The sequence below is a fragment of the Lithobates pipiens genome, unplaced genomic scaffold, assembly GCF_037356315.1.
Source record: "Lithobates pipiens isolate NorthernLeopardFrog02 unplaced genomic scaffold, aLitPip1_a1.2 Scaffold_23, whole genome shotgun sequence".
Taxonomy (NCBI): Eukaryota; Metazoa; Chordata; class Amphibia; order Anura; family Ranidae; genus Lithobates; species Lithobates pipiens.
The window spans coordinates 333,716,133-333,739,268 of NW_027507785.1; the positions used below are offsets into that span (position 1 = coordinate 333,716,133).

Consider the following 23,136-nt stretch of genomic DNA (forward strand, 5'->3'; position numbering starts at 1 on the left):
ACGAACTAAACGATCTCTTAAAGATGGTACTCGTTTATATGTAACTTCAGGGCAATTTTTGATATACTTATTGGCGATAGGATCTGCCAATAATAGAGGCCAGAATGCATTTAAAAGGTCCCTAAAAATCTTATGTTGGTTGGAATATCTTGTTATTACTCAGACAGTATTGCTGTTCTCGTGTGATTTGGACGAGCAAATTAGAGTATTCCTGTCTTTTGCTTTATTGTATGCTCTCAAAGCATGTATGGCTATATCCTCGAGTTTTGAGTCTCGTATATAAATCCCTAGCTGCAATTCGAAAGTCAATTTCTTGGCTACAGTTTCATCTTAATCGTAGGTATTGGCTGTATGGTATGCTGCGTAATAGCGAATCTGGATGGAAGCTTTTGGCATGCAGTATTGTGTTACCAGCCGTTGGTTTCCTAAATAGTGAGGAATAAAGGGTACCTTTTTGATTGATTGAGTTTCTGGACTTAAAAATAAAAATCATTCCAATCTCTTCTCTACTGTATTTAAGCGTAAAATGAAGGTTGAAGTCATTAATGGAAATTAGGTGAAAAAAATTGTTTGAGTTCAGATTCAGTCCCCGACCAAAAAAAAATAAAAAAAATCAAGACATAGTCTATATATCTATACCATGCTATAATCGAATCGAGAAAAAGGGATAAGGTCCTCGCGCGCAAAGATGTCTTTTTCCCATCCCCCAGGTATAGGTTGGCATACGATGGGGCACATTTCGTCCCCATCGCAACCCCCTGCACCTGGAGGTAATGGGTCTGATTGAATTGGAAGACGTTATGTCTTAAAACGTACTCAAGGAGTTCAATCACAAATTCACTGTATTTGGTGAAGACTGGGCCCCTTTGGTTTAGATAGGTTCGTACAACCTTGACCCCTTTTTGATGTGGGATCGCGTTGTATAGACATTCAACGTCAATCGATACAAGCCACGAATTGGAGGGTAAAGACATATCTTCAATGGTTTTTTAAAAGGTCAATAGTATCTTTTATATAAGAAAAAAGGGAGGTTACATAGGGGCTCAGATAATTGTCAATTAGGGAACTAGCATTTTTTGTAAGGTTTGGACAGCTGGAAATAAGTCGTCCTGGGGGTTCTACCAGGCATTTGTGCACTTTAGGAAGTGCGTAAAACGTGGGGAGTTTTGGATCTTTGATGTTTAAATAATCCCAGGTGTTTTTATCAATAATCCCTGACTTGTAGGCCTTAAAAATTATTTGCCGATATTCTGCTTCAAAATTAGGGATTACTGTAGTAGAGATGGGCCGATACCATCCTAGATTTTTTTTAAATGTTTTGACACATAAGGATGTATTGTGGGATATCCATAATAACTAGATTCCCACCCTTGTTAGCTGGCTTGATAATTATATTGGAGTTAGTTTGCAAAGATTTAAGTGCATCTTTTTTTCTGACCTGTAAGGTTAGACGATCCTGTAGAGGTGAAAGCATTTTTCTATAGTTTTGCATACTTGTTGGGTGAATGCCCAAACATTGGGATTTGAATTCAAGAAAGGGAATAGTGTCGATTTGGGTTTATGGGGGGGGGGGGGGGAGACACGGCCCTTATAGATAGACCAATAGGGTCAATGGATCCTGGATCCTCCAAAGTGTCATGTCCCTCCTCCCATAACACCATTAGATCCTGTATGGCTTGATGTTCAGCTATACTATCGTCTAAGGAAAAAAAAGTTGGGTAGAGGTAGGGCAGGTTCTGTACTTGGTTTATCAAAAATAGTTTTAAATAATAGCCTGCGAGCGAATAAGTGTACATCTTTTATTAGGCTAAATTTATCTATATCAGCGTCTGGGCAGAAAGTTAAGCCTAACTTTAGGACTTCATTCTCGGATTCTGTAAGGGAATAGGACGACAAATTATGGATAATTCGGTGTTTCACCACATTATCAGGATAATGTTGTAATCGCAATTCATATCGACGCTGGACGTCCAATTGTTTGATACGGGGGTCACGCACACTTTTACATCAAGACTGGCGCTTTGTGCATTGGATATTAGATTTGACGGGGGGTAAGCACTCCTTTGGAACTCTTTGCGTGGAAGGTTGTACTACTTTGTTATTCATACAAATCGTGTATATGATATAATTAACTGATGTGTAAAAGGCTATTGTTAATTATTCATTATTCCTTTTTGATGTGACTTATTACTAGCTTGTATATCCCCTGAGGAAGCTATTGCGAAACATGTCGGGATAATCTACTACAAGCACCCCAATTTTTCTTCCTCCAGGACCCCTCTTTATATGCAATTTGTATATGTAGATGTCTACTTAATACACCAATGTGTGTTATTTTAAATGCATTGTAATAAAATAAATTGTTTATATTTTCTGTATTTTTCATTTTGTTATATGTATTAAGTTATCTATACGCACCGCAAAAATCCCTCCTCTGGTTTATTCAATTATAAAATATATCTTTAATTGGGATGAGGTGCCTTACCCTATGGGTGCTGATGGCGGCTAGAACCAAACTCTAAAAAAAAAAATTCTACTTTATAGTATAGTAGTGATAATGTTAAATACCAGGAGAGTAAATGAGGGGAATTTTTTTGTTTTTAAATTTGCAATAAAATCACTTGGGGTTCTAATTATGGAGGGGGGGGGGAGTGCCTTTTATAGAAATCTATATACCGGGCTTGTTTGGATCTCTAGAACACCATCTAGTGGTAAGATCCGTGTATTCTGCTACATTAAATGATTTGTGGCCTTCTGTGCTGGGCAGCCTTCCAGAAGCACCATGCGATTTCCCAGCTGCTGCGTTTTTAGAATGTGCAGGAACCTCATTTGAATGGGCAGTCATGACCACACAAACCTGCATAGATGTGAACCAGGCCCAGGGAAAGCTCTCCATGGAAAAGGTGTAAGGATTACAAGCTGGTAGGCCATCTATTGTTCTTTCATATGTAAATATTGTTATAGATCTGTTCAAACTTTAGATACAGATTTTATATGATGTTCAATTGTATTAATATATTTACAGAAGTGTGTATAAGTTCCTAAAAAGTCCCTAATAGCCAATCATATACTAGTCTACATATGGGACGTGGCACCCAGTATGATCACTTACAGAATTGCTGCAAACCATCCTCCTTACTTAAGCCATCTGCTTGATTATACCCACCTTGCCTCCCCCCGGGCAGACTGGCCCCCCTCCACCGACCTTGCCCCCCCCCCCCCCCCCCCCCTGGGCAGACTGGCCCTTCGCCAAACAATTTAGATGACTAAAACCAAATTAACACTGCAGCATTGTATGGTGTTGAGTACATCTCCTAGTCTGGTTGATGGGTACAGAAGTCCACAGATGTAACTCAGCATGTCTGAATTTGTATATGAAGATGTCAAACTGTAATGCACACAACGTAGTGAAGCGACGCACACAAGTAGTAAGGAGGACACTGCTAGTAATAATCAAGGCTGTTTATTGTTTAATAAAACAGACTGCTTTCAGTCAATGTTCTGTCTTTATAGACACATATTAAACACAAAACTTTAAAACTGTACATAATGCGCCTCCAGAAAGGAAGCACCAAGCATGGGGGGGGTGGGCACAGAGCTTGTTGTGCTCCCTCTGCTGGTCAGGTGAGGGAGAGCCGATACCGAGACCCTTCTGTACATAAACTGGAGAAAGGACAGATGGGGCGCCACCCAAACAGAATCTTCAGCGATCTTCTATTGCTGGCCAGAAATACAAAAGGTGACCTGATGGCGATTTATAGACAAGACCTTCATCCATTTTTAGGCTTCGAACAGTGTACATATTTACCACAGCAGCCCATAATCCACATAAAGGTCAACTCCACCCATTCCAAACAAACAAGTTCATCCAAAATTACAAAACCAAACGCAACCTGAAAGATTGGAACTCAGACTATATGGGCCACTTTGAACCCAATGGGTGGTGTCACTCCCCCCTGATGAACTCCATGTAGTGTAGGATACAGGCCTTAAAGTGACCACTCAATTATGGCCTTCTAAGAGGAAGCAATGACAGACCACCAATAGGGATCTATGAGTCTTTCCAAAAGATGCCCAGAAAAAGAGTTCTAGGTGGAGCGGTCCTTCAAGAAATACAACTGGAGGGTTCTGTAGTTGGGTAATTAATCCTCAGCTTGTCCTCCGTATAAAAATAAAACGTTATACAGAATTTAGCTCTATAGCACAACAAGTCTGAAAAAAGGGACAAACATTAAAAAAGACAAACTATTTATAACAGTGCTTAAAGTACAGGGGGCGCTGTACACGGGGAGCCGTCATTTCACAGGCCGCCTATTCTTGGAGATCTGCTGGCTGGCCTGTTCCTCCAACTGCATCGCCGCACGCAAGGACGTCACACATTCTGTGAAGGGGAAAGAATAAAAAAATTATATAGTGGGTCTCCAGGACAATAAAAACCCAAACAAGCCATAAGCAATGAGGAGGTATTTGTTAGTTTCAGGTGCATCCATATGAAATGATCTGCCTATCCAATTCACTGTCCTTCAAAACTTTAAGTGCCCCAGTGCCAAGGGAGAGGGAATACTGCCCCAGTGCTGCCAACAGTGGGGAGATTGCCCCAAGGGCCAGATAATGCAACAAAAGGCCACATTGCAGCCCCCCTGGCTGATATTAAACCCCATCCCAGACCCAGTGCCAAAAGGAAGCTGCCACTGGGGGGGGGGGGGGGGGGGAATCTGTTAGTCGATAGAGCTGGTCAGTGCTCCTCCCATTAGGAGCAAACTAGTCGCACCCCAATGACATAAGCTTCACCCAAAAGATGCGATTAGAGAATTTTGACGAAACCCTTTAGGCGATACTGTAACGGGAGTCACTTTGGAAGGGGGGTGGCTTGTGGAACCCAGCTTACCTTGGAGAGCTCTGGAATCTCCTTGTCCAGCTCCCCCGGCCCCTCCTATGTGCAATTTACCCTGTGTCTATTAGGGGCACAGGGTGACCAAGAACCCCAGTCTGATCTGCACTAGTCAGACTCGATGTACAACACTGGAACAGTCTCATACTGTTGTAGACTTTACTAAATCTTTTGAGGTGTGGCTGTATCCTATGGTTTGTCTGCCTAGGGAGCAAAATAGTGTCCTGTCCCCTCAATTACTGTGACCACCTTCCCACATCTTCAACCTCTCCCTCTCCTCCAGCACCTTCCCATCTCCGCTCAAAACATGCATCGTTACCCCCCCCATAATAAAAAAACATCACTAGACCCCAACTGTTTTAATAGCTTAAGACCCATCTCCCTGCTCCCATTTGCCTCCAAGCTTACCAAACACCTTGTCCAAAACCGAATGAGGCGCTACCCTCACAAACAACTCTCTTGACCTCCTACAGTCGAGCTTCTGTCCACAACATTCCACTGAAACTGCCCTACTAAAGATTCACCAATGACCATTACTCCATACTCTTACACCTCTCTGCTACCTTCGACAGTGTTAACCACCTGCTGCTCCTCAGCAAACTACACTCCCTTGGCCTCTGGATTCTACTTTATCCTGGTTCTCCTACCCATCTCAGTGCACTTTCAGTGTCAATTAAAACTCCATCTCCTCTGCCCTCTTCCTCTCTGGCTGGAGTACCCCAAGGCTCCATCCTTGGGCCCTTCCTATTGTCGCTCTATACCTCTTCCCTGGGCCAGTTGATAACCTCCCATGGCTTTCAGTACCACCTCTACACCGATGACACCCAGATCTATCTCTCCACTCAACTCACCCCCTCCATCTTCTTATGGATCTCAAACTTGCAGAATGACACCAGTATGGATGTCATACCACTTCCTCAATCGGAGCTTGTTATATTTCCTCCTTCCCGGTCCCTTCCCCATGACTACCATTAAGATCAACAGCACAGCCATTGGTCCCTCCACACATGCCAGGGTGCTGGGTGTAATCTTTGACTGACTTTTCCTTCAGCCCTCACACCCAATCACTGGCTAAATCCTGCCGCCGCAACATCTCCAGAATTTAAACCCTGCCTGACACTACAAAGTAACTTATTCACTCCTTGACTACTGCAACTCATTAATGACCTACCCTTACGCAGGCTAGTGATAGCTACATTGACAGGAGGAAGCGGTATACGGCGGAAACACTCAAGCGGAGTGGAAAGATGTCCATTACAAGCCATAGGATTTTCTTGCAGTGGGATGCTTCCTGTAGTCTGGGACAGCCAAATCTCCCCCCCCCCCGAGGCTTACTCTTGTCCTGGAGCAATAAAGTTGTGTACCGTCATTGTCATGACGGCAGCTTGCTTGTTAATTCAGCACCTAGAGCCGGCCATTATGAGAAGTGCCCATCACCCTCGCTATGGCCAATCTCAGGAGAAGACTTCCTGCTTTAGGTCAATGTGCCTTTAGTTCCATTATATTTTAGTGATCAGGTTTACATTTACTTTAACAGTCTTTGCACCTGATCCCAAAGTATTCTCAGAAGGGACGAGTGGGGACAATCCTTCACACTGCTATGGAAAAGAGCAGCTGAACACGAGTAATCCATGCAAAATCAGCATCAAGTGAGGGCTGCATCACGTCCCAGTGATAGAATGCTGCGAGGACCGATGAAAAGGTTCCTGGGGATAGTCACACCTGTGCCCACTGATGGACAATGTTCCCCTCAGGGAGACTTGGGTCACAATGAGCACTTACCGCCCAATGAGATGAGGGCCTTGGAGCTCTCCTGGATGAGATATTCCGCCCGCGTCACAAAGTTCTCCAGGTCATAGTCTGGCTGCTCCGTCACCTCCAGCAGGTTGGACCATTCCGGAGCTTTCTGCAATGAGAGAACCAAAATATAAACCCCAGAGATCTCCATCCCATCATTTCTGAGCTGCAGCCTGAAAATTACCTCTACTCCCCATTAAAGTACTCCTTCCCCACCCCCCAAAAAAAAAAAAAAATCCTAAAACTATTTTCAGAAATGGGTCAGGCAATGTCAGATGGAACCTGGAACGTTGTCAGCTTTGGACACATTGGAAGGAAAGCAGTAGTTTGGGATCATTATGTTTTCAACCCAACTCCAGCCAAAACTATCTTTTGAATAGACTGGTGAAGGGTTGGAGTATCTAGCAGGTGGTCTCCGTCCCCATCCACTATGGGGGCTATTAGCCAGAGGATAAAAAAAATAAAAAAAAAAAAAAAAAAAAAAGTTTGCCTTTGTGAAGTGCCATCGTCAGCTTGGATCTCACCTGCACCAATTCCCGGAGCTCCTCCACAGCCTTCTCCTCCAACTCCCCCATCCGGCTCATGGCATCCTGGAAACTGTTCAGAGAGGAGAGTTCCTCTTCATCCTTCAGCGAGAGCTACAGGGACAGAAAAACCAACAAGTCAGAACCATCCGCAGCCTATTCCTGCATGAGGGCAGGATCCCTTCTATCGTTCAGGAGAAACGTGTCTGAAGACCATAACGACGAATAGAATAGTGCAAGTTAGAATCCAAAGCAAAAATCTCTCTAAAAGTCCTTAAAGGGATAGTAAAGTCAGAAGGCTCCCCCCCCCCTGCTTGTGTGCAGCAGCCCCCTCATACTTACCGGAGCTCCATCCCTGTCCACGAGTCTCCCTCCTGATTGGCTGAGACAGCAGTGGCGCTATCAGCTCCCGCTGCTGTCAAAGCCAGGTAAGCTGACCTGCAGCTCCATGTCCGAATGGACACAGCTGCAGTTCAGGTCTGGTGCCCACATAGCAAGCGGCTTGCTGTGGTGGTACTCAACCGGAGGGAGAGGCCAGGCCCTCTGAAGAGGGACCCGAGAAGATGAGGATCCAGGCTGCTCTGTGCAAATCCATTACAGAGCCGGCAAGTATAACAGGTTTGTTTTTTAGAGGAGAGGGGGGGGGGGGACACCAAACACTTTACAAGCACCGTAAGGCTGCAGAGAGCGGCACCCGAGACAGTCACTACTCTGCAGCATTGTCCTGCAAGTTCAGAGCAAGGCCCTCTTTGGGTTCACAGGAGTAGAATAATGATTTCTACAGGAGCCGGCTACCTGCACCACACGTGACGTCCTTCATTAAAGCTTGAAAATTTAAAAGCTAAACCAGCTCAGAAGGTATCAATAAAACTAAACTATACGCCCATCCGCAATACCAGTGATGCGATGGTAAAACAGTCAATTTTGTCTGTCATTACACAAGGTGAAGTTAGAAGTCTTCAAAAAAAATAAAAAAAAGTCTGCCTGCTCGTAATTAGTCAAAATTTTTAAAAACGATCCATAACCTTAGTAAAAAGGAAAGCAGTGCACAGCTATGAGCTGAACTCCAAGAATACAAGATCTGTCATCACTTACATCATCCTGGAAATCCAACCCTCCAATGGAGGACTGAGAGCCGTCACTGAACTCCGTCTCCATTTGCTGATTATCGTCAGGCTCTGACCTGTGAGGATTCAGTTCCTTCACCCTGACAAGAGGAAAAAGGTCAATATTACCAGACAGAGCAACGGGCACCATCAGCATTCAATACCAGGCAGAGGAATGGGCATTAGTACTGGGGAGATGAGATGCACCCCAGGAACCCACCTGTCTGCGTATCGCAGTGTGTTCAGCGTGTACTCACAGGAGCTGAATCCCGGGGACAGCATAGCGATCTGTAACAGCACAAATACTCAATTACACACACAAAAAGACATCACAGCCAATATATAAAATTGCATCTTACAAAACACTTTTTTTAAGATAGGAGCAGTACCAGGACAGGGTGGGCCATCAACCAGGGCAAGGATCCAGAACTGCAGCCACCACCCACCATTAAACATGCCATAGAATGGGTGTGCCACCCTGTATTTTCCCCCTTTGCTTCACCGAGTCCAGGATAACTAACCCTCCTGCTGACCCAATGTCCCAGCCCCGTTTAGGAGATCAGATATAGATTTTATGGGAAGTACAAAAATTCTCTTGGAGAAGGAGACCCCAGAGATAAAACTAGAATTCTACCACTTTACAGGACTCTGGTCTGGCATTAGACTGACCAGGTTGTAGTTGGGTGTCCTCTGTACTTGATGTATACACTGTATGCTCTCCTTTGACAGAGCGTGGAATGTTATTGTGTTACTATGCAGACTTGTTTTTCCATTGTATATTCCATGTTTCTTTACGAATTAACTTACACTTATAATTTTTCCATAGGTTATCACTTTTTTACTGCCATACTTTGGATTTCCTTTCTATCTTTATATTATATCATATCACCAGTACACCTCATATCTAACGTCTTCCTCCAACTGCTGCCGTTTTCTTTCCATTACTGATCCTTGAAAGAACTAAAACACTTCCCAATATCAAAAAGTCACTACACAGCTCCCATTAGAAGTATTCTTCAGGTGTTCTGAAGAAGTCTACAAGTTTCACCACCATTACTGGCTTCATCAGGAGTAATAGTGCAATAGCTCTAGTGCATTAAAAAAGGACAGTGTAACCACTCCATCTTTATATGGACATTCAACCATCTCCATCAGCCGCGTCCACTTTCAGGCAACCTGTACTACCAAAAGGGAGGTGGTTTTGGTAGTGCTGCCCAATGGTACAAACTATCACAATGGTGGACGGCAGATGTCATGTGTGTATAAACCATGTACAACAACAATGCACGGAGTGCCTCATTACCATGCAAGTCCTTGAGTTCTCCCCAATGAAGGAATCTCGGAGGATTTGGGTCAGTTTACTCTCCCGGAATGGGGTGTGAGCCTTGTTCTGTCCTAACGCACGGATACATTCCTGGAACATAAAAATGATAGCATTTAGAAAAAGTTTCCAAAATCAGATTTTGATAAGATCAGCTAAAAGGTTATACACAAATAAAAACATGAGAGCCCATCTGTAACAGAAGTAAAAAAGCAATGAACATACTTCACATGACGTCCTGAGCTATAGCACCCCCCAGGTTCAATGAAAGGCTGGGAGGAAAATTCAGTTATCTGAGCTCCTCTAATTAATGGAGCGGTTGCCAATTGCTTTGGCCTGATAAGAGTCTCAAAGGCTACAGGTTTGATTGTTTCCCCCAAGCTTTCTGAAAAGCTTCAGTACATAGAAGTGGAGCAGGTCCAACAAGCAGCCTGTATATTTATGGGGTTCTCAGCCAATCCCTGGGGAGGAGTGCCCAGTAAGTGGTTGCAGAGCAAATAGTCTGGTTGGAGCAGTTCATGTTCTTGTGCAGTAGAAGCACCTTCCCTGGATAGGATGCTGCCCTCTTGGGCATCCCAGAAATTCTAACAAGACCACAGCAATGTCCCAGCCAAGCCAAGGATAGGGTTCCTACTAAAAAGATGGATTCCACCTAGGGTCTGGAGTGCCCACTAACTGTCTGCCCGATTCTGAAGGAGGTATCCTAGTATCCAAGGACTTGTGGGTAAAGACCTGAGGCCAGGATCTGGGCGATTGATGCTGCCAACCCCTGATGCACAAAGACTGGGGCTTGCCTGTCCTGGATTACTACTTGTGTCCCAGCATCCATTCCCAGAGCCATTGCTCAGGGATATTTCTAAGTAGCTGCAAGAGAAAGAGCGTCCTCCATTACTGGGCAACATTGAGTACCCCACATCTCCCTGCCCTATCCAAGTTATACAGCAATAAATAGAAAGTTTGGAGACCATTGGTCAAGGGGTTGGCTTTTTTCAAAGCAAGGAGCCAACTTTATGCCCTTGAGACTTTTGGGGGCCGGACTGGCTGGTGGGAATAGGAAGCATCTTGGCGTCAGTTGAAGTAAAACGATTCCGCATCTTTAGTGGGAGGAATTGTGCTCCATTGTTTGCGTTGGTGGCGAGAATTATGCCCCCAGTGTTGGTGTCCGTAGAAGGAATAGTACCCCAAGGGCCAGAACACCGCAAGCATACTTGCCCCAGAGCTCCAGCTTCGAGACCACTGCCCTAGACTATTCATTGAGCCAGAAGTGTGGATGCTGCCGTGTGCCTGGCTGCCATTACACTGGTGGGAAGAACTTGGGACAAGATAACAGGACCAGTCATAGGGTCTGCAATGAAGGGGGACACCTTTTACATCCTGTAGACTAATCAAACCAATATCACTCGTTTAATGGCCATCGCTGGACAGAGGGGGCTCAGGAAGTATTAGGGGGTGCTGGAGGGGCTGCTACACACAGGCAGCTTTTTATCCGTCTTTGCAACTCGATAAAAGCCATGACCTGTTTAAGCCACTAACATGGTGGCATGGGTATCTTGTAACACCTGGACTTGCACCTATTAAAATCTTCCATGTTCTTGTGAAACCCCCTACATCCTCGCCCCCAGGCTGCACATACAGCTTCAGCTTGTAGACAAGTCAACAGCAAGCCTTCCCTATGCAGCTGCCAAAAAAAAAAAAAAAAAGGCCTATTAGCCAGGAGAGGTTCTGCCATGTGATTATTGGGCAGGGGGTTTGGGTTACCCTATAGACAGGGCTGCTGTTAGAAATCACAGGACCCTGTACAGCCTACCCGTTCATAAACTGAAACATAGTAAACCGTTTACCATGCTTCAGTTTTGAACAGACACGAACGATCTGCACCAAATCGCTCACTGGGCCCAATAAATGACATTTACCACCCCTTTCCCTGTGTACCCATAGCAGCCGGTGGGAGAGGGAAGTTGGCAGTGCTGCAGAGGAGCCAGGCACATGGGGCAAACCAATATGGGCAGCATGCAAAAGGGGTCAATAGAAGGAGGGGGGAGAGAGAAAAAAATAAAAATAAGGGGGGGGGGGGGCTTAGGGGCTGAGGAACGGGAAAACCATTACAAAATGACGGCCTGCATTTCCCTCCCAGCAGCTGAAAGGGAGAGGGGGGGGGACACCATGCATAGTCCTGCAATTGTTCTCACCGCTGCACCAATCCCCCTGCTGTCCAGGCCACCTTACAGCAGGCCAAGTGATACCGTTACCTGGCAGCAGCCCTGCCTACAGACCAGGATCAGTTGACCTTTTATGCAGATCACAAAGCAATTCACCACCTTGGCAGTGAAAGATGCCAGCCCCTCCCCCACATTACCTTTAGGGCAAGTAAACTGCGGTTGATCTCAGCCCCCTCCATACGGGTGATTCTGTCTGCGCTGGCAGTGTCGGCACCTCGCTCGTTCCCAGCCAGGTCTACTAAGGAAAACTTGCCGTGAAGCTTCCCTCGTCGTCTCAGAATGATCTGCAAGCAAGCGTGAGAACGCGAGGAGCTGCTGTTGGCAAACGTCTGACCGGAAGTCCTGAAGGGGAACAAATCCAATTTATAAAGACGATCACTGTAGGCAAGGTCTTTGCCCAAAAACGAGACAAACACAGAAGTATATGGTCAATAAAAGACGTTCAGAAGTGTGTTCACATGGGATGCACGGAACACCTGTACATCTGTGTGGGCATGTTGTCCCATTCATGTCAATTGGGATGCAACGGCTGCATGGACACAGCTGCTGCCTCCAATCTGACAGCTATGCAGGTGCACAGCCCAGAGTGTCCTTAGGCCATGCAGCCACACTGATGTCAAATCAGGAGCAGCGATTGCATCTCAATCAACACGAATGGAACTGCCTATGCAGGGAATGCACAGAACACCTGTGTATCAGTGTGCAAGCACGAGCATAGGCTGGAGTGCAACAGAACGAGGCCTAAGAGGGAAAAGGGCACTCACCTACAGGCACTGCCGACCTCAATCATCTTAAAGACATCCTCCGCACACGTGACTTCTCTCTCCATCAACCCCACCACCTGCACCTCCTGCTTAGCATCCTCCAGCACACGGAGCTTCGCCTTTTTGTTTAGGAGATCAAATACCTGAATACAGAGACAGAGGAGTTCAATTATTCAAAGCCGATAGAAAAACCACACAAATCACAGTGCAGAAGATTTGGACATTTGATTTTTTTGGATAAAAAAATAAATAAAAGAGTTTCCTCTAAATTGTCACTTGTTTATAGCGCAAAAGAAAGCCATGTGTGAGGGAAAATATAATTTTTTTTTTTATATATATATATATATATATATATATATATATATATATATATATATATATATATATATATATATATATATATATATATATATATATATATATATATATATACACACACACACACACACACACACGGTATGCGGTCGCATGGCCACGCAATTGTCAGTTAAAGCGACGCAGTGCCGCATTGCAAAAAAAAAAAAAAAAGGCCTGGACATTAGGGGGAAAATCTTCCGGTCCTTAAGTGGTTAACAAGCAGCAGAACTTGTCATACTCTCCCATTAAATGCATTGGGGGCCACAAATGCATACGATTGCTGTGCGGTAGTGCAGCTGGAAAGGAGGGAATAGAACATCTCCTCACTGCCTGTCTAATGTCCCCTTAAAAAGCACTGAATGGAACTAGAGAGACCGAGATGGGCACAGCGGGGACAGCTGCAGATCCTGACCTGGAGTGAACAGGTGGAGAGGGTTTGCAGTGCGAAGGCACTAAGGAAGGAATTGGCCAGGTAGCAGAGTGAGGGGGACGTCTTCCAGGCCAGGGGTAGGTATTCTTGGCACGCCAGCTGTGGAGGAGTCATGCCTGTGATTGTCAGGGTCTTGTAGTTTCAAAACTGGAGGGCTGAGGTTGCCTACCTCTGTTCTAATCAATGCCACCAGGCCGGAGCCTACCTGTTATACCGATCAGCTCCTCAGGCTCTCCTAGTTTCTGCAGCTCTCCATACGGGAGATCAGTCGGCTTCCTCAGTGGGGATCAGAGGTATGCTGACAGTGGAGACGAGGGCCAAAAAGGGGACAGCCAAAGGGCCAGATTTTGCCTAGAGGCCAAAATTTGCCCAGGTCTGATGTACACAGTTCCCAATGCATTGGACAACTCACCTTCCCGTTATATATCTCAAAGAACGTCACAAACACTTCCAGATCCAAATCCTGGTAGCGGGGTTGGGAGAGGAGAAGGAAGACGTCACGAGCTGCCAAGAGATAACAACCTTAGCACACACATCTAAGAGGGTTAGAAGTTATAATTGGCATGAGGTTGGCGCTTCTACTTTTCAACTTATGGATCCCCCTGCTCTATGAGACCAAAAGAGAGAATCTGCTGAGGCCAGGCACAGCGCTGGATCAATAGAGGACTCAGTGAGGCTTTGAGGGGGCGGGGGGGGGGGGGGGGAGGGGGATTACTTTAATACCCAGGAGGATAGTATTTAGAATCGCATGACACAGGACAGTTGGATGCTATACAACATTAGAAAAAACCCCTTATTCATTTTACAGTTTTGAGGAAGGAGCTGCATTCTGTCCTCCAAGGCCCTTCTACATGGGGCGGACTCGGTAAAGCAGATCCACCCTCTCGGGGGGGGGGGGGGGCAGGACAGACCTGTCGTCCCCCTGCCCAGTCCTGATTCCCACTGGGCAGGGGGACGACAGGTCCGTGTGTGCTTAACTACACAGAGCGGACCGTCCGCTGATCTATGGGGCAGCTGGAGGAATGAGTTATAGTTGCACAATAAAAAAAATAAATAAAACCCACCCACACAGATGGACCACCAACCAACAAACCCTTCCACCTGCAAACAGCAACACGCAATTCATCAACATTAGGAAAAAACTCCACCTTTTTTGTTCAATGTTACATCTGTATTTTGGGTGCAATGTAACCCCCCCCCCCCCCCTCCCTTTGGAAATGGCTACATTTTTGGCTGCCACAGCCCTGACATTCACAAATATATATGGGGAGGGGGGACCCACACCACAAAATTCCCATTGCATAGGTACCTGGAGTAGGGCAAGTAGGTGGGTGCTGCAGCAATTACCAATTGTTTTATTCAACATGATCACATGACAAAAGGGTGCAACGTTTCGAGGCCATGCAGTGCCCCTTCGTCAAGCATGCCTGCAGTCTTCTGCTGCCTGACAAAGGGGTACCGTGAAATGCTACACTCGTCTGCAGTGATGAAATAACTTTGCACAAAATGGTCAAAGTTTAGATCTGTGGTGTGTTGGAAATATGTACATGAATGAATTACAAGTCCCATCTGCCACCCCAGCAGATGTGTTCATTTGAAGTCCAAGTGCAGCAATCACTACATTCAGAGTCCATTGACACCTTTCAGCTCTAAAGGCCCCTTTTCACACTTGTGCGACCTCAAAAAGGTGCACAATTTTTTTAAAAAGAAGAAGCAATGGCTGTGTAATGTTGAGGTCTATAGACCTCAAGTCGCATCAAAGTCGGCCCAAAGTAGTGCAGAGACTACTTTGAAATCGCACAGACATGAACAGTACTCATTGGAAATTGGGTACGACTTGTCCTGTGACTTGGGATTGTAAAGTTGCATGGCATGACGTACAAGTGTGAAAGGGGCCCAACTGAAAGCATGTACAGGAACAGAGCTGGAGAAAGTCTGCAGGAGCCCGACAGCCACTGATCACAGGTGTTTTTACTGTGAATTTACTGCAAAGAGTTACATTTTAAAGGGGGCTTAGCCTTTACGAGTCCCCAAAACCATTCATCCATATCGACCACCATTGCCAATGTTCTTACAGACATTGGTAGCCCCATAAGCACTTTGATATCATGTGACCAAATTACTAAAATAATGCCCCCTGCATTCTTCAGAAGTGTTGACCAGACAGACCCCATTAGAGAAGAAAATCAAAGAAGCCGTGCAAAATAAATACTTACATGCAAAAGCGTAGATTCCTTTTGTAACATTCTGACTTTTCCCCAGGAAGTCGCCACCCATCGTCTGCAATACAAATCAGTGAACAGTCTGTATGTACTATGACTGAGCAGCAAAGTTTCTATAAAACCCAATCAGCAGGTTCTCCCCCTGCTACATCCCACATGCCCGACAGTCAAAAGCAATTTAAGTTTGTGCTTCCAACCGCAATTCTCTGGCTTTTTTTCTTACATTGTTTTTAGCAATTTTTAATTATCCAAATAATGGATCTCTTGAAGTTTACATTTTCATTATAAAAAAAAAAAAAAAAAAAAAAAAAACCCTGCATAGAATAGTGCAAGTGTTTAGCGTATAACAATTTACTTACGTGGGTTTTACCACTTCCTGTTTGACCGTATGCAAAACACGTGGCCTTCCCTCCTTCAAATATGGCCTGGACCAGAGGCCGGGCTGTAAACCTGGTGACCAGAGAAAAGGGTGACGACTTAGCCTAACAGATACAAATATGTCATATTATGGGGTGTGGGTTAGTGAGGGGGAAAAAAAAAAAAATTTGAAAAACCCACTGCGCAAATAGCTTGACAAAATGCAAAATCCACCATTTTATTCTCTAGGGCTTCTGCTTAAGTGTTTGGGGGTCCCAAGCAATTTTCTGGCATTGTTTACATGTGAAGGTCTAGCGATCGAGGCAACAAAGTCAGGATCTACTGCTAACTGATAATCAGTATATAGCCACCAAAAAAATAAAAAAAGTTGCACAACCAATCACAAAAATATGGTACAGTCCATGTGAAAAAAATAAAAAAAATAAATAAAGGGAATGGGAGGCTTGGAAGGAGAATTCCTACCAAGGGAGGTCACATCTGCAGAAGACCATGGTTGTATTAAAAATATATTTACTGAAAAAAAAAAAAAAAGAAAAAAAAAAAAAAAAGAAAGCACAACCCCCTGCCCCCACCCCACACACGAAAACCCAATGATCAAGAAAAAAAAAAAAAAAAAAAAAAAAACAACACTAAATTTATAATTTCACATGTACCAATTGTGCAGAACAATCTAAAATAGATTATAGTCCGGTCAGGGATGGGACTGACAACTCATGGGGCCCCCGGGCAATAGGAGATTATGGGGCCACACAGTACACGTTTCTATTGGCTGAAAGGGTACTGGAGAGGCGGAGCAGCTATAATTTGGGATTTTTAGACCAAAAGGATGTCAGTAAGGGACATTTCAGAGACAGATGTAAAAGAGATTTTTACATACTGTCCCTGGTTTTACTGAGGCTGGCAACCCTGATGGGGCCGCCTAGTGGCTCAGGGCCCTCGGGCAGTGCCCGAGTGGCACAATGGTCAGTCCGCCCCCGAGTACGGTGTTTCCCTGAGTTTGGGGGGGGGAGAGGAGCAATTTAAACCCACTATTTTTTTATTCAATATTGTTTTCGGTCACCTCTATTTTTTGATTGGTTTGTCCCAATTTTTTATCCATTTTGATTTCCGATTCTATAAAATTTGGGTGTTCTTGTAAAATATTTTGCATATAGGAGAATAGTAACTTGTGACCCGTAAGACAAGTCAGTCTGAGATACATTATAAAAAGATCCGAGGCTGGACGGGTACCTGTACACCATGTCGTTGGCGCTCGTCTCATCGAAGGTGTAGTCAAAGCGGAAGGCCTGGTTCTCTAGATACTTTGTGAGGTCCACTTTGAGTTTGGGCTCATGTACCAGAACCAGACTTTTACTAGGGACAGATACGATATCAAACTCCTTCTTGGCTAGCTCTACAGGAGGAAAAAAATAAAAAAAGTCATCTTGAAGAGTAAGACTGCTATTCCTAGAGGGGTGGGAGAATTTAGCCTACCTTGCTTGTTGAGAGGCCTCTTCCGCACACACACGCAGATACGATGTTCCTCAGCCTGCAGAGAAGAGACGTCATCAGGAAATATACTCCAAAAACACACCAGATCACAGACCAGTCATTGCTTCCTATCCTGACAAGGCTCATTCCATGATCTCATGTACAGCTCGTGGTAGAGGAGTCAGTCACAGGTCCTGAATTTAATATTGTGTGGATGAAGAGCGGGACTTGCTCCTAAAAAAGGGCCAGCACCCAGCGGGGGGGCAGACACAGGAGGCTTTTGAACACCACTATCCTTTATATACAGTCCTAGAAGTCCAAGTGTCAGAGGAATGTCTTGGTTGAATGGTCAGGTAATTTTTTTCCTCCAAATTCTTACCCAAGGTCTCCACTGTGGGCTGAGGAGCAGCCTATTGATATAAAGAAACCATACACTGGCCATCAGTCCTACCAAGAGAACATCTCTACAAAACGTATCCTTCTCCCCTCTTGATCAGCCAGAGTTCTGTTGAAGCAAAGTGTTCCCCAGAGGTTTCTAGGGTTCCTTTAGCTTATTGACTTTCCATCTGAAAAGGTTGTCTGCACCAATCCAAGTCTACTTGGTAGAGCCAACGGGACACCAACGATATTTGTATCCGTCTGTAAGGGGTAATCTTTCAAACTACCCAAATAAACCACTCGTCTGCATTCCCCCCCCCCCCCCCACATTTGGCACCTTTGGGGGTGGGGGGGGGGGGGGGGGAGGGGCTGAGTGAACTGAGTCGGAAGTTCACACCCCATCCACTCCCCCTAGGTTCTAGGACACTTCACAAGTCCTATAAGACTGCAGCCCATTGATAAAGTGAAGTGCGCTTCGTGTGTGAGCTGTAGGAAGCCGCAATGCTTCACTGCTGGTTTCCCCCTAGTCAAGATGGTGGCGCTGGATAGCCGATTGAAGAATTGGCCCAGGTGATGGCACCACTGGATGCCTGGACAGGCAAGTGCCCCAATATTGAAAGTCAGCAGCTATAGCATTTGTAACTGATTTTTTACCCCCCCCCCCCCCCCCATTTAAAGAGGTGCCGCATGGGGGAAAAAAAAAAAAATAAAAAAAAAAAAAAAAAAAAAAAAGTCTGCAGCTTTCGGCTTCACTGATTGTTCGTTAATGTGCATATGCAAAGGGCCTGCGCTTTACAATTGGCCAGGCGCGGGGGGGGCAAACTTCCAGTAGACTGGGCTGTGTCCCGTCTCCTGGAAGCGGGGGAAGGGGACCTGTCAAAACGAGTCCCTGTTCAGCCTTAGGAAAGGTAGCATAAGCGGAAGTTCCACTTTTGGATGGATCTCTTAAATTGCAGCCTGCTAATACAGTTTAAATACATTTTTTTCTCTTGTTAATCTACACTTAGCACCCTATAATAACAGAAACGTCTGAATTTATAACTGCCTCAATACTGGGCACTCCACCCACCAACATTTCAGCATTGTCACTTTGAATGACATTGCGCAGTCATGCTACAATGTAGCCATAGGACATTTTGGCTTCTTACCGCGTCGGTCATGCTGATTCTGTGGCAGTCCAGGGTGGATCGGAATTCCTTGATCATCTTCCCAAACTCCCAGTTGGGTGCGCTTGTGTCACAATCCTGTATACAGACATAACATTAATCATTCGACAAATATCAGCTGCATGTAGGAGCATCATCTCCCAAGTCATGTCACGTCAACCAAAGGCTGATATTTTAGCATTGGGTAGATGCTGGAGAATTGAAGTTCAACTTCAGCAACATATTCAGTAACTTTTTGGGTAAAGGGGGCTTGTAAACACAAAAAAGCGACACCCACCCACCAAGGTCCATAAACAAACCTGCGTTCGCTTGGTCCTCATCTCCGAGTTCTGAGCTCTCTGTTCTTGCCTTTTAGTCTTCATTTTCTCCATCTCTTTCACTATGTTGGACTTTCTTCTGGCTGAGTATAAAAAAAAAAAAAAAAAAAAAAAAAAAAAAAAAAAAAAGTCATGTGATCATTACCCAATTCAATACCAGCCAGTGACAGCGTGATCCAGTTCGGTTTCGGAAACTTTAGAGGGTTCGTTACCCAGTTTATACAAGACTATGCCAGCCCCTCTATTAGAGACTGGCATAGCACACTATGCAAGTAGTAAAAAAAACCCACACAAACATTCTAAATACAAAATTTGATCAGTCTTCAGGATGGTCACGGTGACTCGCAGCGGCTTTACAGCTTCGATTGAAGTCTTCTGTGGGGGGGGGGGGCGGGGAGCGTATGACGGAGGGTCGCACTCTGACCACAGTAACCTGCTTATGGTCTGTACAGATGGCAGATTCAAGGAGGTTTTATTAGAGGGGGGCAGATTAAAAAGCACAAGCACTGTGCTTAAAGTGTTACACCCCGCCGCCCCAAAATGAAAAAAAATTAAAAAAACAGATCCCAATCCCTTAAAGAGGAAGTAAACCCTGATGAGTTTACTTCCTCTTTCATTCCTGCACAGGTAAAGCATAATGGACTACTATGCATCGCAGTCCATTATGTGTCACTTACCCGACACAGGAGCCAGCCCAAATCACCGCTGTTCCCTGTAGTCTGGCGCATCCATCTTCTTGGTGGGGTCTCGCTGCTCCACGCGATGTCATTCGGCGAAGCCGCGATGACGTCACTCCCGCGCATGCGCAGGGAGCCGCTACGCGCAGCATATCGCTGTTGACGGTCCCAGATCAGTGCGCCGCTGTCTAAAGTCACATGCGCCGTAGACGCGTGCCCGTCTTTCGCAAATGTCTCCTAAACCGTGTAGGTTTAGGAGATATTTCTTGGACCTACAGGTAAGCCATAATCTAGCTTACCTGTAGGTCAAAGTGTGTTGTAAGGGTTTACAACCACTTTAAAGCAGATGGCACTTTCCTGTTAGGGTAACAAACATGCAATGTGGTACCAGACATTTTAAATGCCAACACATGGAGGCAATGCCTACATGTATAGGGAATCCTGCAGACTTCTGAATGAGCCCCCCCCCCACAGAGATACAAGGAGCTCGATTGGAGTTTTCTTCACATCTCACATTAACAATAAAACTTTTTTTTTTTGCTCCCCGACAGCCAATCAGCCTTCCTGGACAGCTCACCTGCGTTGCTCTTTGCAGTAGAGGACACTGACTCTTCCACCATTTCATTCACTCGTGGCAATAACGGCTCTCTCCGATACTGCTGTATTTTGTGGATCTCGTTCGGATAGCTGAGGAAGAATAAAACATTTTTTCACTACCATGAGCCTGCCTGGAGGGTGCCCCCAGACCAGAGAGCCCCCGGGTTACAAGAACAGGCTTGTTATACAAAAAGTGCAGAGAAAAGAGGAGAAGATTGATATAACTATCGTAGACATTGAATGAACAGACTATATGTACACACCTACATGAGCACTATTCAGTGGATGTGATATTGGAGCACTAGGGCACTTTGATTTTGATCGTGTTGTTACAGCATTTTGGTTTACAGCATTTCAACATATGAAAAAAGGACCGATTATCTGGACTTGTTTATTCAAACGCCAAGCTGAATCACTGAGATCACTAGTTACCAATCAAGTTCAGTGTATTTATGACGGTTCATGTAAATTTTTTGTAGAATTTACTTGGATGTGTGTAGATTAGGGGGTCGACCGATACGGGTTTTTCTCTGGTCAATGCCGATATTTAGAAATCACGGCGGCCGATGTGATGCCGATTTCACCCCCCCCCCCCCCCATCTCATAAAATCTAACAGACACCTTTCCCACTGGGGCGTTTTTCAGGCACTTTTAGGGCTAAAAATAGCGCCTGCAAAACGGCTCCCCTGCAGTCTGTGTGAAAGCCCGAATGCGTTCACACTGAGGCGATGCACTGGCAGGATGGGAAAAAAAAAAATAAGTCCTGCAAGCAGCACCTTTGGAGTGGTGTATACTGCTTCTGCACCACTCCTACGCATTGATATGAATTGGCACCACTGCTGAAGCGCATGCAATGCGATTTGGCAGCAGCGCTTCATGGCGCATTTAACCTCTTCCTCGGCCGCTAGCTGGATTATATGCACCCCATTAGCAGCGTTTTACCATCAACGCCTGCCCGCCCCAGTGTGAAAGCAGCCTTAAAGTGGTGTTGCCCCCAAAAAATAAAACTACTTAAAATTCTTAAAAAAAAAAAATCAAAAAAAAATTGGCAAAAAAAAAAATTTTTACTCACCTCTAAATACCGGTTGCTAGGGGGTCCCTCGTAGTCTGCCTTCTTCATTGCCCGGGCTGGTGACATCACTTCCCCTCGCGCCGCACATTCACCTGGGACCTGTCACGTGTCCCAGGTGACTGTACGGCGTATCACGGCGCCCTGCGCCGCTCGCGCACGCGCAGTGGGTGCCCGGCTGTGAAGCCACAGCCGGGTGCCCACAGTATGCATGACGGCGCCGCGAGCGGAGCGGGGAGCGAGGGGGGCTTCGTTCCCCCGCATCGCTGGACCCTGGGGCAGGTAAGTGTCCGATTATTAAAAGCCAGCAGCTGCAGTATTTGTAGCTGCTGACTTTTAATTTTTTTTTTTTAGGGGGTACCCCACTTTAATAAGTGATACAGAAAATTTACATTTATTAAACAAAAACAAACCTCCAGTTTACTTATATGTATTAGTTTAGATATACATTTATATATACACACAGGTAGTCAAAAAAATTTTTTTTTTAACCAACTTCAGTTTTATTTATTTTTTAATTCATGTATTTTTTTTTCCCCAAAAAAAATTTGTTTGAAAGACCTCTGCGCAAATGCCGTGTGACAAAATATTGCAACAACCGCTATTTTATTCCCTAGAATCTCTGCAAAAAAAAAAAAAAATTATATATAAAATTTTTGGGGGTTCCAAGTGATTTTCCGGCAGAAACAGGATTTTTACTTGTAAGCAAGAAGTGTCAGAAAAGATTTAGTCTTTAAATGGTGAAACAGATCTCTACACAGCGAGTTGAGTCCATTCAGAAGTGTAAACATTGCATCTTTGCTCTTTTCTTGGCAGAGCCCAGAGAGGAGGAAAGTCGCTTCACTGAAGACTCAGACAACTTACACTCACTTCTATTACAGAAGTCATTTGCAAGTCGCGCTGTAGTTCTAATTGGCCTTTTTATCAGCACAATCGGCCGATGCCGGATTAATTAAAAAACAGCAAATATCGGCCGGCCTCTAGTTACATTTACACTATAAGGTTTATTTTTGGTATGATATTAGCCACAGTATATGAATAGCACTTTCCAATCTGTAGGTAGTGCCACGCCCGCTATATTGTTTTCTACATTGGGGTCTCATAGGAAGCCCTTCTCATTGCAGCATTTATACAACCATCTGCACGGAAAACACCCCCACATCACGCCCCGCACCCCACTAAACTAAGGATACTCACAATTAAGTTACACTCTGCTGCACAGCTGGTTGGGGCACAGGCTCCACCTCCATATCCAGGTCGATCGGACGGGTTTCAGGAATTGCGGACATCCGGATAGAACGACTTCGAAGGGCTGAAAAAGGTGGCGTCAAGTTACGAGAAGAAAAAAAATAAAAATAAATCACAACCCGAAAGGTCCAGCCCAAGCCTGAATCCTGTGTGCCACAGAGCCGGCAGCTGCACCACGACCAGAACAGCCAGCACCAGATTTTGG

General features: G+C 45.1%; 1 protein-coding gene across 1 annotated transcript in view; it reads right to left on the reverse strand.

Annotated features, from left to right (window-relative positions):
• Positions 1–3,447: 3,447 nt before the first annotated feature.
• Positions 3,448–23,136, reverse strand: part of KIF2C (kinesin family member 2C) — a 31,747-nt gene continuing 12,058 nt past the window's right edge. Inside the window, 18 exon segments of the mRNA XM_077450761.1 lie at positions 3,448–4,381; positions 6,674–6,797; positions 7,213–7,326; positions 8,308–8,419; positions 8,539–8,606; positions 9,622–9,732; positions 11,996–12,200; positions 12,623–12,765; positions 13,822–13,913; positions 15,626–15,689; positions 15,991–16,081; positions 17,240–17,402; positions 17,483–17,537; positions 19,006–19,101; positions 19,323–19,423; positions 20,595–20,657; positions 20,660–20,741; positions 22,904–22,995. Coding sequence (XP_077306887.1) covers positions 4,296–4,381; positions 6,674–6,797; positions 7,213–7,326; positions 8,308–8,419; positions 8,539–8,606; positions 9,622–9,732; positions 11,996–12,200; positions 12,623–12,765; positions 13,822–13,913; positions 15,626–15,689; positions 15,991–16,081; positions 17,240–17,402; positions 17,483–17,537; positions 19,006–19,101; positions 19,323–19,423; positions 20,595–20,657; positions 20,660–20,741; positions 22,904–22,995 — 1,862 coding nt within the window. The 3' untranslated portion in view covers positions 3,448–4,295.